We start from the raw sequence: 16,996 nt of genomic DNA, 5'->3' as shown, positions 1-16,996 counted from the left end.
ATGACTGAATGATGTAATAAGTTCATTACTACCGCTTGACGTTTAATACAGTTAACATTGTATTTCAATAAAATGTCATATTTACTTCATTACTAGTGTTCATTTGGTTTATTTATTGAATATAGTTCATTACTACCGCTTACGTTTAACACTAAAATTTGTTGTATCATTACTGTATTTCAATAACATGTCAAAATTACTTTATAACATACTTCATTTAGTTCATTATTTACTCCGGCAAGTTTTTATTGAATAAAAAAAATTAAAAAATTATAATTTTAAAAAAAAATTTTAATGAAAAAGTTTTTATTGAATAAAATATTGAATTAGTTGTAAATTAATTCTAACTATAAGATTAAGAAAATGGATAGCTATAATTTGGTATCTAGTTCTGTCTTTAAGAGTGGATTTGTGGATGATGGAAAACCTATCCAAATAGTATAATACTCGAGACATAGGTTTTCTAGTTGAAATAGTATAATTTGGCTTCCAAATAGTATAATACTCGAGACATAGGTTTTCTAGTTGAAATAGTATAATTTAGCCAAATTGAAAGTTAGTTTTCTAGTTGAAACATAGGTTTTTAGTGGGATAAATCGCATTATATTGCTGTAATATAGCCACCTAACAATAACTTAAAATCGACAAAATCTTATAACGCCGTGCCATCTTCATTTTTTCAATAACAAAGACCATATTTAGAAATGTCCTTAAGCCTTTAAGGTATCTCACATGGCACTTAAGGCACCCAAAATTGGCGGTCATATCCTAACGGAAAGTGGGTAAATCCACAATAGATGCACAACTAATTATTTCAACTTATTGGATGATTATATATTGTTTATTAATGCTATAATAATATGAGTTTAAAATTTTGAAATATTTTTAAATCGTTAGTTATAACTAATAAAATTCAGTTTTCATTAATATCTCTGATTAATATTGTTACAATAGCTAGCTAGTTGTCATCGCGTAAAAATTGTTCCTGGCCGTTTGTTTTTAAATCGGATAAACTAGATTTGATAGTAGTTATTAATTGAAGAGTGTTATATTGCTAACTACAATTAAATAACAACAATTAGATATTCAAATCAAGAGCCTAGATTATCAGTCCTAGAATGTCAATACAATAATAAAAAAAAAACGTAATAACGATATTAAAGTCAATTTACAACAAATTAGTTATAACTAACTTTTGAAAAATATCCATAACTTTAAAACGCATAACTTTCTCAATTTAAATTATATTTTCACACAACATATATCAAATTAAATATAATTTCATAAGGATTCTAACGAGATTTCACTTGCATATGTTCTGACATCAAAATTTGAAAAAAAAATCGAATTTTTTTTTTATTTTTTCGTAAAGCAACAAATGTCAACATAATATATAAAATATGTCAATATAATACGTGTAGAATGTCAATATAAGCAATGTGTTAACATTCGCAAAGCATTGTATTGACATTCACAAAGCATTGTGTTGATATATTCAAAACACTATATTGACATTTTCATCCAAAACCCTAATTTGGTTGTTTTCTTTTATCTTTTTCAATTTAATTAATAAAAATGAAAATTACACGTAACAAATTTTAGACTCCAAGATTTCTAAAATCCTATGATTTTAAATTAGTTTAATTATAATTAAATGATGAATTGACAATTCATCACTCCTCATTATTAATTTAAGTGTAGTTAGTTATTTAGAATTCTAAAAAACTATAAGGCCCAATACTGTGACTCATATTAACCGAAGGTGGGTAAATTAATTAGAACACCCTTTGTTGATTATAATTTAAAAAACAGTTTGCAATGTGGAAGTGATCATATCCATTAGATTGTCATATTCAATAATTGGTATTAGCTTTGCATTAAGACGTGGTATGTATTTGATTATATATACCATGAAAATTGAGAACAATTACTTAAATCAGTATACAAACCTCGTTTAGTCGTATAGAAGGAGTGATAGCTAAAGTTTGTACTGTACCTATGCGATTGTCATAACATTAATATTTGCATTTATAGCATAGGCCATAGTGGATATGTGCCTTTCAACCTCCAATAAAATAAACAAGTTGACCTCCCGGTCTCCTAAAAAAAGAAAAACTTGAGCTGATGAGCTGATGGATTTAACAATATTAATAAATTTATTCTTTGTAGTATTTGCATATTTATAAAAGAGAAAACATATTTTTTAGTACATCAACTATCCAAAATAAGTAAATTTGATTCGTAATATTTCATAATATCTTTTGAGGTTCATTAACTATAAGTTAATATAAATTCAATTATTTTTTAGCTATTTTCAATATTTTCATGACCAAAGTACCCTTAAGGCCATGAAGGACAATTCAATCTATTTATCCTCTCATTTTTATATAATTTGAAATAGTTGATGTGCTAAAAAAGTTCCTCTAATTTTAATTTCAAAATAAAAATATCTTAACGACTTTAATATTCTATTGATATTAATTATTTACGTTAGTTTTACTTATTTGTAATATTTTAATATTTAACATTAATAGTAAAATAACTTAACTGTAAAACATGTAAACATTATACTTGTAAAACATCTGTATATAAAAGTAGTTCAATTTATTAGATGGAATATTAATTTTTCAATCTTAAAGCTATACATAAACTGACAGAAGAATATATTATTTTTTAAGTGCAATACAAAATTGACAATTAAAAATAAATTAAAATTCATTAACATACACAGAATCTTAAATAATTCAAAAAGCTAAGTTTTATTTTATCTACTCTTATGTAGTAATTGTAGTAAAAAAAAATTAGTTCAAAATTTGAAATTATTAATAAACAATTTAATAAAAAAGACAATGCCATTCATAGATGAATATATGATTAATTTAGATGGTTTAATTAAATAAAAAATTAATAGTTGCTATCAATTGTTTAATATCACAATGTCGTGTCTTAATATTATCATTAGGCCATTTACAACAATATCATGAAAACTAGGGCTGACAATTTTTGGCACGACACGATAATACGACACGATATGTGTCAAGGCTTATTGGGTTCGTGTCCTTATCGTGTCGACACGATAAGGACATGAAAACTTCGTGTCGTGTTCGTGTTACACGTTAAGAAAAAATATTAATATATTATAATAGTATTATTTTATTATTTATTTTAAAATTTTAAAATTAAAATTTAAAATTTAATATAAGAAATAATATTTATATATTATAATAATATTATTATAGTGTTGTTATTGTGTCGTGTCATATATTTGTTGTTATCGTGTCGTGTTGACCCGAAGTGGTTCATGTCTTGTTCGTGTCTGAGGGTAGTGGATCGTGTTCGTGTTTGGAGTTTTCTTAACGTGTCGTGTTTGTGTTTGTTGTTATCGTATCGTGTCGTTATCATGTCGACACGATAACGACACAACACGCACGATTTGCCACCCCTAATGAAAATTGTTCATAGTTCTCATATCTATTCCTTTGACTATTCGTGAATCGTATTTTTTCTACTATATTAAATTTTTATTTCAATGTAATATATATTATATATTATGATTAACTTAAATTTTCAGTTTCATAAAATTCCGAGATTCATTAAATAAAATATTTATCTAAATACATGAGAATGTAACCATATAAAAGTATTAACTAGCACTAAAAATTAATATCATAATATTCAAATAAGGTATGGTATATATTAATAATAATAGTATTCGAAACTATTAAACTTAATCCCAAATAAATTAGAAGAAAGAAGAAAGTGGATGAATACTTAAAGAAACATATTTTAATGAAAATGAGAGAATAAATAGATTAAATTGTCCTTCATGGCCTTAAGGGTACTTTGTTCATAAAAATATTGGAAATAGCCAAAAAGGAATTGAATTGATATTAACTTATAGCTCAAAAGATATTTTGAGAACCAAATTTTGCTCATTTGGGATAGTTGATGTACTAAAAAAATATGTTCTCTCTTTATAAAAAAGGATATTGACCTCTAATATCATGGAACTTTCAAAATGTTAGGTTTTTCCCATGAACTTTCAAATTGGCAAATAATATCATGAACTTTACCTGTGTTTGTTATTTCCCACCGGCGAAATAATTTCGGCAAATAATATCATAATGCGGATTTTTTATTCGTAATTTTTCGAGAACAACTTCGAGAGCTTCAAGTTTTTCAATCTTTGACGATAGTTTTTCTTAAATCACAATCACCATAATTGGTCTTAAATCCATTACTATAACTGAAATTTTTTCGCTGGTGGAAGTAACAAACTCATGTAAAGCTCAATATATTATTTACCAATTTAAAAGTTAAGTGGGAAAAACCAACTTTTAAAAAGTTCCATAATATAGGCCAATATCCCTTATAAAAATACTAGTACTAGAATTGCTTTATATAGGTAAGCCACTTTTTCTATTGAGGATGTGGAAGGGTGGAAGGCATCAGCAGCAATGGATTGATGACGAAGCGAAGTTTCTGTTTCAGCATCTTGAGCAAGATTCTTGTATTGAATTTCATTTTACCAACTGCATTGTTTTATTGAGCACAACAATTTCAGTAAAGTGTTAGAAGTTGTTTGATCTCTTTGGTTGATGATAATTGTTGATAGTAGTATGTTTTTTTTTTCTTCGAAGGATTTGTTGTATGATACATGGATTCTGATTTGCAAGGAAATACGGGTTTATATTCGCGCATTTCTGATTGGTTTTTTCAGACAATTTTGGCCAAACAAATGGAACATATTGAACAACAAGATGAGAAGTATGCAAGTCATTCTAAAAAACAATCTGTTTTAATACAATTACCAACAAAGAGAAGAGACAATATGAATACAGGTGGTTATTGAAAACGAATGGATGAATAGGCAAAATTGTGTTTTGCTTGTCATTTGGCTTTTCACCTCCATGATCTTATGTTTGGTTTTATGCTCATGATCCTTCAACTCCATTATTTGGCCTATAAATAGACATAAGCTTTGGGATGGAAACACACTACACATCTACATCTTCATCATCTTTAACTCAAAGTTCTTTTGCATTTTTCATTTAGAGCATTAGAACTTTATTTGCTCGATTTACGGAATGCAGCTCAAATTTTCCGGTTTCAAGTGTTTCTACATGTTACGAAGAAGTCATTTTATCTTTAAGGATAATGCATCAATTTGATAGCACTAGCCGGTATGCAATGTCTTGTAGAAATAAGGTTTTTCTAGACTCTGACTTACAATTGATTTTTATTATTGTTTGCATTGCAATTTTCATCTTCGTTCTATTTTGTTCATCTTTAAGCCCTGCCAAAACATTTTTTGATGGTCGCTGTGAGTAGGGTGAAGGTGGAACGAAGGGAGCATAATTAAAGATTAATGTACCGGGTGAATACAAGTCTTGATTTGAGATGGTATTATCAATGGTGGTGGAGAAGAGACTGAAGATCAGATCTGCCATCCTTAAAAAGAATGGATACACAAGAGCATAAGATGCATCCATGCTATTGCTCGATCGCCTTTAGTTCTGACTTTTTCTGTCGATTCGAATAATCGAATACGCCGCCGCCAAAAAATTGCCATCCTTTTCCATTACTTCCTTAACAAGCTTTGATTGTGAATTGACGATAATCTGTTTTTTGGGTTTTTTTTTTAATTTTTTTTTTATTTTAATAAACTTTGAATCTGTTGAAACCTGCTCTTATTTCTGTTGAATATTGGTGAAACCTCCACCTGTACCATCTCCAAGGGTACATTAAAACTTAAAATAGAGATAGTTAATTAGCTTCAATAGTACTCCAGAACTAATTCTATTTTTGAATTTTGGGAAAAAATTGCCTATCCTTAGGTTTACACTAAACTTAAACCCAAAAGGTTTTTCAAATTTTGTTTGTAATAAAAGTATAATATAAAGAATATTATTTTAAATTTGAGTTTAGTGTAAATAATTGGAGTGAAATCATATTTGATAGTACATTAAGCTAAAATGAGTCTGGGTTTAGAATTATATTTTGTTTCTAAAATGAAAAAAAGGTGGGTAAAGGAATTATTAGTAGGAAATTAGTGAATATTGCTTTTCACATTTCCATAGAGATATAATGGAAATACATCCACGAATTTTGTGGTTAAACAAGTACTAAAATATAAAAAGTGCATATGCTCAGAAGTAATAATTGGCATATAAATGTTGGAAAGTGACAAAATAATGTTGAATGTTTCCAAGTACTATTTGCAATAAAATAAAAAGGTAAATTGTGAAATTTTACCATCTGATTTTTATCATAATTTTAGAAAAATTATGAAATTTGATTTTATTTTTAATTGTTCCAAAAAAAAAAAGAACCCTTCGTATGATATATCAATAAAGCTTTTGTATCTAACAAAGTCATTTTATTTATGAATAGATGACATTGTTTAACTTATTAGTGGGAGCTAAATGACATTTGGTAATTAAATGGAACATAAAGATTTACCCTCAATTCTATCTCCTCACTGTCTCTCGATTCTCTCAACTCGTCTCTCCAATCTTTCAAACAAACATGGAATTTGCGGAATTTGAATTTGGTTTGGATACCAAGTTGGGCAACTTGAACTCTTAAGTGCTAGGCTTAAATTTAATATGGCTTGGACTTGCAACAAATGATCCAAGGTAGCACAGAGCAATTTCCTTCTTCCTCAAGATGATGCTGGAAGCAAACGGAAGGGGAGGAGCATATAAAATTTATATCCAGCTTCATATCAACTGGCACTTAGATTTGTCACTGGCTATAATAATGTGCATATCTTATTGAGAAGTAGTAATACTTATTTATCAAAATTTTATCATCACAACATATTATGTGATGAATTCGATAAAGCTGCATGCATCTACACTGAACAAACTAAATAAAATTATCACATTTGCTCACCTCGAAGCTCGAACTATTATTAGGTTATGTTGTATTGATCCTTCAACCTGTTTATTATGGAACTCAAATTAATAATTTATGGAATCACTTCTCAAACAATTAATTACACATACTAAAAGGAACTGTAAAATATATCCCAAATGTCACTGAAGTCAAACTCTAACCTAAAACATTTTCCCTTTAAAAAAGGGAACCCAGCGATTAAATAAAACAGAACTTAGTTTGGTGGATGATGAAAATGGTTGATTGTCGATTTTGCAAAAATTTCCACTGAATTTGCAATTGTAGTAAATTAATAGTACTACTATAACTTTAAAACACTCTAGTTACATTACTTATTTGAAATTATAACACCATCCACGTTAAGTAGAACACAATGTTTTTTTGAAAGGAGCTATATTCTCTAAATATTATTTAAAAATATAGTACATTTTTTTAGATGATTCAGGAGTAAAACTTTGTACATAATAATTTACACAAAATTCGAAAATTTTAAAAGATTTATAAAAGATTAAAAAAAAAGTTTGATAGAATACTCAAGGCAGAATTTTTAAAAAATGTATCTTGATTGAAAGCGTGTAGAGTAAGTAACTATAATATTGAAAAATTACTATCGTACATTTGTAATTTTGACACTGATTTGAAAAATATTTTTATGTATTGAAGAAAATGGAATAATATCTTTGCAACAAGTAATTTTAAGACATAGCTAAAATACAGTTTTTTCCAAAAATAACTGGGAACATTGATTCATTGATACCTCCTCCCCAATGAACAAGTGCTACCCTCGATTGATTACTGGTTGCCGCGTTTGGGCCCACTCCTCAACCCTATAAATGACAGATTTACCCTCTTTCCTTTCATTGTCAAGCACAATTCATTCTCATTCCTGCCCGTTTTCTTCGGGCAGATACTGCCTACTTCGCGTCTCAGTCTTCACTCTCAATCTCAACAATCACCTCTTTCAACGCAATCTCCTTTTTCAGTCTAGCAAAAAAGGTGAATTCCAAATTCCGTTATCTATATATGTATGATGTATTTAAATATATATGTTCATGGTTGTCCGCACTTGATATTCTGATACAAGTTGACTGACTCGTTTTGTGTATATAAATGTTTGCACGCACATTGTTGGCAATTTGTGGAGGTGTGGAGAATCAGTTGAGTTATAGTTTGGTTGAATTGCTCCGATTTTGGATTTCAGGAGCTTAGGAATGTGGAGAGTGGCGCGATCTGCTGCGTCGAGCCTCCGCCAGTCGCGGCGGCGGATGTCGACGGCGATACCCGGGCCGTGTATTGTACACAAGCGCGGCGCTGATATTCTCCACGATCCTTGGTTTAACAAGGTCTCGTCTTATCCGTTTCACTTGTTTTCTAGCTTGCTATTGAGCCTGTCGGTTGCCGACGTCATTTGATCCGATTGGACTTGGTCGAATTTGTCATGTTTAGCCGCTCACTGTTTCAGTCTTTCAGAGAGTTTTTGCTGACTTTGAGATCTATTTTGTCTTCCTTGTTTTTGATCATGTTTGAACTGTTTGAGTTTGTGCTAGCCTTCACTGTGGAATATTAAATGAATACAGTTTCATGTTTTTGATCTACTCTGTTGATTGTAAGCTTTTATTTAAGTAGGTGGACAAATAAACAGTTGTTTGTAATGTATTCTAAGTTCTGCTGTCATTGGAAAATAATGTATTTGCAGTGAGTTGCTAAAAACCTATGTCACTTGAGACGTTTCTTTGTTACTTTGAGTAGACATAGTTCATACATTCCTGGTTTAGGAGCATGCTCAATCATACAATGCTGACAAGGTGTAACTGTTAAAATTCGAAACAATCAGGACACAGGTTTCCCGTTGACGGAAAGAGATAGACTGGGACTACGTGGTCTGCTTCCACCACGAGTGATATCATTTGAGCAGCAATATGACCGTTTCAGTAAGTCACTAATTCTGTGTCTTGACTCTTTTGAATTGGTAAAATAGTTATTCATTTGGACTGCTTGTTCTTCATTTCATTTTCTGTTACTGCAGTTGCCTCCAACCAATGCTTCTAAATGAAAGATTAACCGATGTTGTTTTTGCTCTTTTAAATTAGGACACCTTCTTTTATTTGTAGAGGGAGATTAGCTGATTAGGACATAGTCTAGTAGAGAATATTACCCGAACTTTTGTTTTTGTGCATAGTAAGTTCCTTCAACCTTAAATTAAGCACCATTCAAAAGAATTTGGAGTATTACAATATTTACATATGCATTACCCTTTCCAACCATATAGTTTGGGGTACATGATAACACTAGGAATTGGCTTTTACTCAATCTAGTAGCTGAATTTAGTTATGTTTTTCTGGTATAAGTTGAGTCTGTGCAGGTGTTATTTGTTCATGTATGGAGTTTGGGGTGATTGAATTTTTCATGTAATCTCTGGTTAGGTTTGCTACTAGTTATAGGGGTTTTGACTTTTAAACTTCTCTTTTCTTCTTTCTGGTATTATTAGTGGAATCATATAGATCTCTGGAAAAAAATACCCAAGGTCAACCAGATAATGTTGTTTCCCTTGCAAAATGGAGAATTTTGAACAGACTCCATGACAGAAATGAAACACTGTACTACCGAGTAAGTTTACTGACCCACAGCTTCTATGGATGATAAAAGTATGGCAAATAGTTAACTTGCTGGTATTCACTCAACCTTGAAGGTACTGATAGACAATATCAAGGATTTTGCTCCGACTATATATACTCCTACAGTAGGATTGGTATGTCAAAACTATTCCGGGTTGTTTCGGCGTCCACGTGGAATGTATTTCAGTGCCAAAGATAAGGGAGAGATGATGTCGATGATCTATAATTGGCCTGCACAGCAGGTATCATGTCAAACTTAACGTAATCTTGCCTGTATAATTTTTGAGTAGAGTAATTTTAACATGATTTTTATGCAGGTTGATATGATTGTTCTGACAGATGGTAGTCGTATTCTTGGTCTTGGTGATCTTGGAGTTCAGGGAATAGGTATTCCAATTGGGAAACTTGACATGTATGTTGCCGCTGCTGGTATCAATCCACAAAGAGTATGTCCAACATACCTCTTGTTTACATATGTAAATGGATGAGAGGAGACTTGGTGTTCACATACATAGTAGTTTATATCAAGTAATCATTACATATGCAGAGACACCAAATCCTTAATGAGCATCCATTACGCAGGAACCTTTTTTATAGTATATGTTAGTTAGTGTCCACCTGCATATGCATTTGTGATTTGACAGTACCTTTTAGCTAAAAATATTTGGTTCATGTTACAGAAGTCAGCATATACTTAATAACCACAATATGATATCATTCACAGTATGGTGTCAGAGACTATGCTTTATGATTTTTGGCTGTTATTTTGTCGTAGGAGTCTTACATTTTTCTTATTTATATTTGCTGTTCAGATATTGCCAGTTATGCTTGATGTAGGCACAAACAATGAGAAGCTACTTGCAGACAGGCTTTGTGAGTTGACTTTTGTTAAGCTCACTTATATTTTCTTTGTCATTTAATTATATATTTTTTGCCAGAAGTAATTTTATCTTCAATGTGCTCTGCGTCTAAATCTAATTTCCTTACTATGCTTCCAAGTAATTAACTCACTTTTGGAATTGATGCGTCAAGAAAAGTGAAAATTTTGTAATTATAGTTTTATTTTAGTTTACCTGAACATTTTTTACAGATTTGGGGCTCAGACAACATAGGCTGGAAGGCGATGAATATTTGGCGATTGTTGATGAGTTAATGGAAGCTGTTCATGCACGTTGGCCAAAGGCTATTGTGCAGGTCGTTTTATTCTGAAATTTTTTAAAGATATCCTGGTAGAAATGCATACTTACAATTTATGATTGGAACTAACTACACAGTTTGAGGATTTTCAAATGAAGTGGGCTTTTGAGACACTAGAACGTTACCGCAAGAGGTTTTGCATGTTCAATGATGACGTACAGGTAAACTACTCCACTTTATATAACCACAAGAACAGTAGGTTAAAAGAAGATGTCTCTTAAAGTGAAGCTTGAACTGATGTTCTTATGCCTGGCTCGAAAAAGTACAGGGAACAGCTGGTGTTGCTTTGGCTGGGCTACTTGGTTCGGTTAGAGCACAAGGACGACCTTTGACGGATTTTGCAAACCAAAAAATCGTTGTGGTTGGGGCTGGAAGGTAGCTTAGGGTCTTTGGTTTAGTGGATCATGTGTCTATAAACAATGTTCTGAAAAAGTATATGGTCTGTTGGCAGTTGTTTCTCTATTTTCTTATTCCAAACTTGACATTGCAGTGCAGGACTTGGTGTTCTCAAGATGGCATTACAGGCTGTTTCTAGAATGGCCGGACCACATGCAGATCCTCATTTTTTCCTTCTTGACAAAGATGTACCAACTCAAATCTCTAAGTTCAAATGTCTCTGGGGGGTGAAAAGTTATATTAAATTTTTAATGGACTGGTAAAGTAGACTAAGCAGTCATTGCTGGATAGGGAAATAGTACAAAGAAAGATGGGAGAGTGAATATCTTCATCTGAAGTCTTGTCTAGATGTTTCTGCTTTCTCTTAGAATTTTCACTCTGTACATTTGCAGGGTCTCATAACAAAAGAGAGAAAATGCATTGATCCTGCAGCTACTCCGTTTGCTAAATCTCAAGGCGAGACTAAAGAATTTGGACTTTGCGAGGGTTCCAGTCTGCTTGAAGTGGTAAGTATTTTCTTAAAATTCTCTAACCCTTATATTTTCTAGAGAGGAACTGCTGGCTTGTTAGCTAGAATACCGAATAACCACTCTTAATTATTTTTACCTTTCACCAGCAGAATTTTATTGCATCGAGATTATAATTTTAGCATTCTAATCATCTGCAGATTAAAAAGGTTAAGCCACATGTGCTTCTTGGTTTATCTGGAGTTGGTGGTGTCTTTAACGAAGAGGTTGATTAACGATTCCTAGAACTTTTTACCTTTGTGTTTCATGCACCCTTAGATTGTCTATGTTTTGCGCATGCCTGTATGTGTGTGTGTTACCTGTATCTGAAATGTGGCTGCAATGTTCTCCTCAAGAGACCACTTGGTCAATCTTTCTTTGACAAAACGATCCGAGAACTTATAATGCATCTACTGTTTTATTACAAGAAAACCTGTAATCATTACAGGTCATAAATCCTTCTGTTTCACTCGGATCACATTACTTCATTGTACTCCTGTGGACACATTCATTTTGGCTTCATATGAGCATTCTTCATTTGAAGCGTATTAATTTTTTTAACATTTGCTATCTGGCCTCCCAATACTGACTCATTTTCTGCTTATATATTTTAACGTGATACCTTTTTAACGTTTTTTGTATGTAAGTGTTGAGCCTATCCTTATCAAAGTTAATTCAGTAGATATTCATTTCCCGTTTGTCTTTACTGGCTATTTAAATGCTCTAAAAGTAATTGATTTATTTTTATTAATTTGATCATGTAATCAGATTCTAAGGGCCATGAAAGACTCAGACTCCACCAAACCAGCTATTTTTGCAATGTCTAATCCTACAGCAAATGGTTTGTTTTTGCTACTTCAATCCCTCTTGAAACTCATAATACCTGATGGGCATGAAGAGATAAACATTTGTATTTGCTTTATGGTACACAGCTGAATGCACTGCTGAGGAGGCTTTTAAACATGCTGGCGAAAATATTGTCTTTGCAAGTGGAAGCCCTTTTAATAATGTTGATCTAGGTATTGTCTTTGCAAGTGGAAGCCCTTAATAATATTGTCGATGATAGTTGGTTGAATTAGTTTCTTTCCAGTGTCTTTCGTGGTGGAGGATGGGCTCATAGTAATATCACTATTTAGTAGTAGTATTTTGATTAGTGCCAATTTGTTCCTTTTTTTCAGGGAATGGGAAGACAGGGCATGTGAATCAAGCAAATAACATGTACCTCTTTCCGGGGTATGTTATTACTATGGCTGACAGGAAATATTCCTCCATCTTTTACTATTTTGGAGGTTATGATTTCTAACTTGGTTATTCTGCATATCTAGAATTGGCTTGGGAAGTCTTCTCTGTGGTGCTCGTATAATAACCGACGATATGCTGCAAGCAGCTGCAGAGTGGTAAGATTAAGAACTTGGCTGGGCTTGATCTTTATTCACTATCGTAACCCATTTTCTATTACAATGATTGCATATTCACAATGCTTAATCAGAACAAATGTCTTAATCGGGGTTGTTCTTGCAGCCTTGCTTCATACATCACAGACGAAGAAATTCAGATGGGTATCCTGTATCCATCCATTGATAGGTATGTAAGTGTATCAAGTTCCTCTCAGTGAGGAGAAATCACTGTTATATTGTGTTGAAGTAATTCAATATGCTACATTCCATGCTCCTCATCCTTTTATCGGTTCACATACCTATTATTGAACTGTAGCTGAATCTATAGTTTTGTGTGGTCAGTATACGGGATATCACAGCTGAGGTTGGAGCTGCAGTTGTGAGGGCAGCAGTTGCTGAAGGTTTGGCTGATGGACGCGGCGAGGTGGGCCCCAAAGATTTGAAATACATGTCAAAGGTATACTTCATCTTCTAGGCATCTTATTTTTTCCTAAAGCTAAAAATAAAATATGTAACGTGGATATAATTTATGTGGGATGCAGGAACAAACAATCAAGTATGTGAAGGAGAACATGTGGTTTCCTGTGTACAGCCCTCTTGTGCACGAAAAGTGACGCTGTTCCCTTTGTTTTACTAGTTTTTAGCTGATTATTTATGCAGAACTCTGCAGGCCATTGTAAGAAAACAAACTAGTCTTTAACACGTATCTACTTTGTTATTGACAGCTGAAATATTTTACAAGCAGACGCACACATCACTGACCTTTAGTGCATCGTATGATTCGTATTTTAATAAAATTAAATGTTGAGAAGCAAATATTTTGAAAGAAGTTAAAGAATTGGGTTGGAAAAAGAAAAGAACAAACACAATAATAGCAAAAATCGCATTGATGAATAAAAAAAATCACCTCGATCTCAACCGAATAAAATCAACATTGGGGGCAGCTTGAGCTCTCATCTCATCCCATCCCATCCCATCCCATCCATGGCGGAAACAAAAACCAAGTAATTAACTACTCACTGACTCACTTAGAGGATACTGCTTACTTCATTCATCTGAATTTCTTTGTGATGCAGGTATGCCGTGGTTACAGGATCAAACAAAGGGATAGGATTCGAGATTTGCAGGCAGCTGGCGTCACAAGGCGTGACGGTAGTGGTGACAGCCAGAGACGAGAAGAGAGGCCTCGAAGCTGTTGAAAAACTCAAAGGGCTTGGCCTTTCTGATTTTGTCATCTTTCATCAGCTTGATGTAACCGACCAACCAAGCATCGCTTCTTTCGCTCAATTCATTCACTCCCGTTTCGGCAAGCTTGATATCTTGGTAACATGGATTCCAACCCATTATTTTCACTTTCTTGTTTGACAATTCAATGCGTTAAAGGTTGTTTTCGCTTTCTTAGATAAAATAGTACCAAAATATAATCTATGATTGAATTGTGAGATTATTTTAGTCGTAAGGGATTGACTATGACTAATTATCACATGATTATCTATCTAGGATTGAGTTGTGAGATTCATTCTCGTGAACCAAACACACTAGATATTTGATCGCGAGATATAATCTTGCAAACTGAATAGCCCCAATTGTTTGAATATTCATTATGTGAGAGCTATGTAGTAAGTAGAGGTCACCTTGGTTTGGCAGATTAACAATGCTGGGATCGGTGGAACCCTGCTCGACGATGATGCTTTCCGAGCCTCGTCTGCGGCTGGTGGTGGTGTAAGTCCGGTTTGAGTCAATGTGGATTTGGAACTTCTTGTTTAGGCTATGTTTGTTTTTGTGTGTGACAACAGAGTGCTCAAATAAATTGGAAAGGGTTGTTGTGTGAGAACTACGAGTTAGCATTAGCATGTCTGCAAACAAACTATTACGGCGCTAAACTCACTATTGAAGCACTGCTTCCCTTACTCCATCTCTCTGCTTCACCAACAATTGTCAATGTCTCATCTGCATCAGGCAAGCTCAAGGTAACTTGGCATCTTTTAAAGGCACTCTTTTCCAATTATGGTCTTGTCCTGTGTTTATTGCTTGGGATTGGTCTTCCTTGATTCAGTACGTAGGCAACGAGTGGGCCAAAGGGGTGCTCAAGGACGTCGAGAATCTGACAGAAGATAAAATCGACGAGGTGGTGAATGAGTTTCTGGGAGACATGAAAGAGGGGTGTTTAGAAGCCAAAGAATGGCCTCAGCTACTTGCTGCTTACACAGTCTCGAAAGCAGCCATGAACGCCTACACGAGGCTTCTTGCCAAGAAGAAACCTGATATCCGGATTAACAGCGTGTGCCCGGGATATGTTAAAACTGACCTCAACTACAGCACGGGGGTGCGGACAGTGGAACAAGGAGCAGAATGTCCAGTGATGGCTGCATTGCTGCCAGATGATGGCCCTTCCGGCTTATTCTTTGATGAGAAGGAAATCTCATCTTTTGAGGAATAAATTTTTGTTATAATCTGTCATTGCCATGTTTTGCACCTTTACACCAACCATTGTTGTCATGTAACCCTCGGCAATTGATGTCTTTATTTTATTAGAGCATCCCCATCCATGTGGGCCCAGACCCACTTTTATTAATTTTTTACTCCCTACTCTTCTCTAAAAGCACAACCCCCACACTCATGCTCTTCCGCAAGGACATACTCAAAGGTTCCACCATTCCATTATTTAATTTAAATACTTCAATTACTAAAAACATTTCTACAATATAAAAATACATTAAAAATACTCAAACTACTATTACAAATTTAAAAAAAATAAAAATTACATAATTAAAATCCTACAAATTAAAAATTACATAATTAAAGGATAAAAAATACCCCCGTGGAAGACTAGTTCTCTGGCCTATCCCCAATGTGTGTCGAAGACCTCGTACCATTGCCCGATGTGCTTCAAGTTGCTCGGGAGACATGTGAGACTCGGCCATATTAAGTTGAGCCAAAAGGGTCCACAACGAGTTGGTGGGCGGTTGAGGTGGCACAAAGGGAGCAGGAGCGGCGCGACGGCGATTGGCTGTTGCCTGTTTCCTTCCTTGCGGTCGGCGTTGGGAACTGCTCGGGCCGGCGTTGGGGCTACCCAAGTTAGCTCCGGCGTTGGCTAGCCACCTCATCCTCGCCGGCGTCGGATAGGTCTATCGACCCGACCGTTTGTTGGAGGAGCTGGAGGAGGATGATACACCTCCCTTATACTTCGGGTGTGCACGCACCTCCTGTCAAGCGTTGAGGTACTTGAATGGTTTGTAATATTGGGATTGGTAGGTTGCCAGGGCGGCACTGATGATGTCGAGCTTGCTCTTGTTACCCGCCGACTGCTCTTCCTGGAGGTAATACCCCTGGAACTTTTGGATTTCTTCGTTGACTCTGAAGATGGCATTGCGCACCATACTCTCATTGCGCTCGATGGTTCCCTTCGGTCGGTTTTCATTGTACCGGCGAGAGACGCGGAACCAAAACCTATCCTCGCTTTGGTTCGTGCCAATCTCCGAATCTTCGGAGATTGCCAAATAGGTTTTGAATAATTGATCCATCTCCCCCGAAGTGTACGGGGTGCGGACGTGAGTGTCACCGGCACGACCCCGAACACGAACACCACGAGGAGTAGGAGTAGGAGTAGGAGTAGGAGGAGTTTGAGTGTCGCCGCTCCCTCTTGATTTAGGTTCGGGTGCCCACCGTATCGCCCATCGGGGCATCTTGGTCGTCCACCGGGTAAGGCCGGTAGCCACCCGGAATTTGAGAACCTTGGGTTTGAGGAGGGGTCGAGAATTGCGTTTCCGGAATAGGGAATGATGTTGAATCGAACCATTAGTGGTCCAACCGCGGAGTCGGAGGGGTGATCGTCGGAGCCGGACATTTTTTCTGTAAGAGAGAGAGATTGAGAATTGATGAGAGAATTTAGATGAGAATTCTGTAGTGTGGTGGGAAATTTTTTGTGTGGAAATGAGGGTATTAATAGATGAAATGTGAATTTTGGAGAAAAAATAAATTGAAA

The 16,996-nt window shown here is 34.4% G+C and overlaps 2 protein-coding genes across 2 annotated transcripts; both read left to right on the top strand.

Annotated features, from left to right (window-relative positions):
- Positions 1-7,766: 7,766 nt before the first annotated feature.
- Positions 7,767-13,778, top strand: LOC125205586 (NAD-dependent malic enzyme 59 kDa isoform, mitochondrial). Its single transcript, XM_048104619.1, has 20 exons — positions 7,767-7,896; positions 8,102-8,243; positions 8,735-8,831; positions 9,389-9,507; positions 9,590-9,757; positions 9,833-9,961; positions 10,328-10,388; positions 10,606-10,709; positions 10,790-10,873; positions 10,981-11,087; positions 11,203-11,296; positions 11,501-11,614; positions 11,776-11,841; positions 12,383-12,455; positions 12,547-12,633; positions 12,793-12,847; positions 12,940-13,011; positions 13,136-13,198; positions 13,354-13,468; positions 13,554-13,778. Exons 2-20 carry the CDS (start codon positions 8,112-8,114, stop codon positions 13,623-13,625), a joined length of 1,812 nt encoding a protein of 603 aa, XP_047960576.1. The 5' UTR covers positions 7,767-7,896; positions 8,102-8,111; the 3' UTR covers positions 13,626-13,778.
- Positions 13,779-13,865: 87 nt separating this feature from the next.
- Positions 13,866-15,550, top strand: LOC125205587 ((+)-neomenthol dehydrogenase-like). The gene is made up of 5 exons (XM_048104620.1): positions 13,866-14,015; positions 14,088-14,334; positions 14,659-14,733; positions 14,808-14,981; positions 15,068-15,550. The coding sequence occupies exons 1-5, from the start codon at positions 13,996-13,998 to the stop codon at positions 15,449-15,451; spliced, it is 900 nt and encodes a 299-aa protein (XP_047960577.1). The 5' UTR covers positions 13,866-13,995; the 3' UTR covers positions 15,452-15,550.
- The last annotated feature ends 1,446 nt before the right edge of the window (positions 15,551-16,996 follow it).

Source organism: Salvia hispanica, chromosome 2 (genome assembly GCF_023119035.1).
Source record: "Salvia hispanica cultivar TCC Black 2014 chromosome 2, UniMelb_Shisp_WGS_1.0, whole genome shotgun sequence".
In the NCBI taxonomy this organism is placed as follows: domain Eukaryota; kingdom Viridiplantae; phylum Streptophyta; class Magnoliopsida; order Lamiales; family Lamiaceae; genus Salvia; species Salvia hispanica.
The sequence above is the reverse complement of the archived record's forward strand: the minus strand, read 5'-3'. Positions and strand labels throughout refer to the sequence as shown.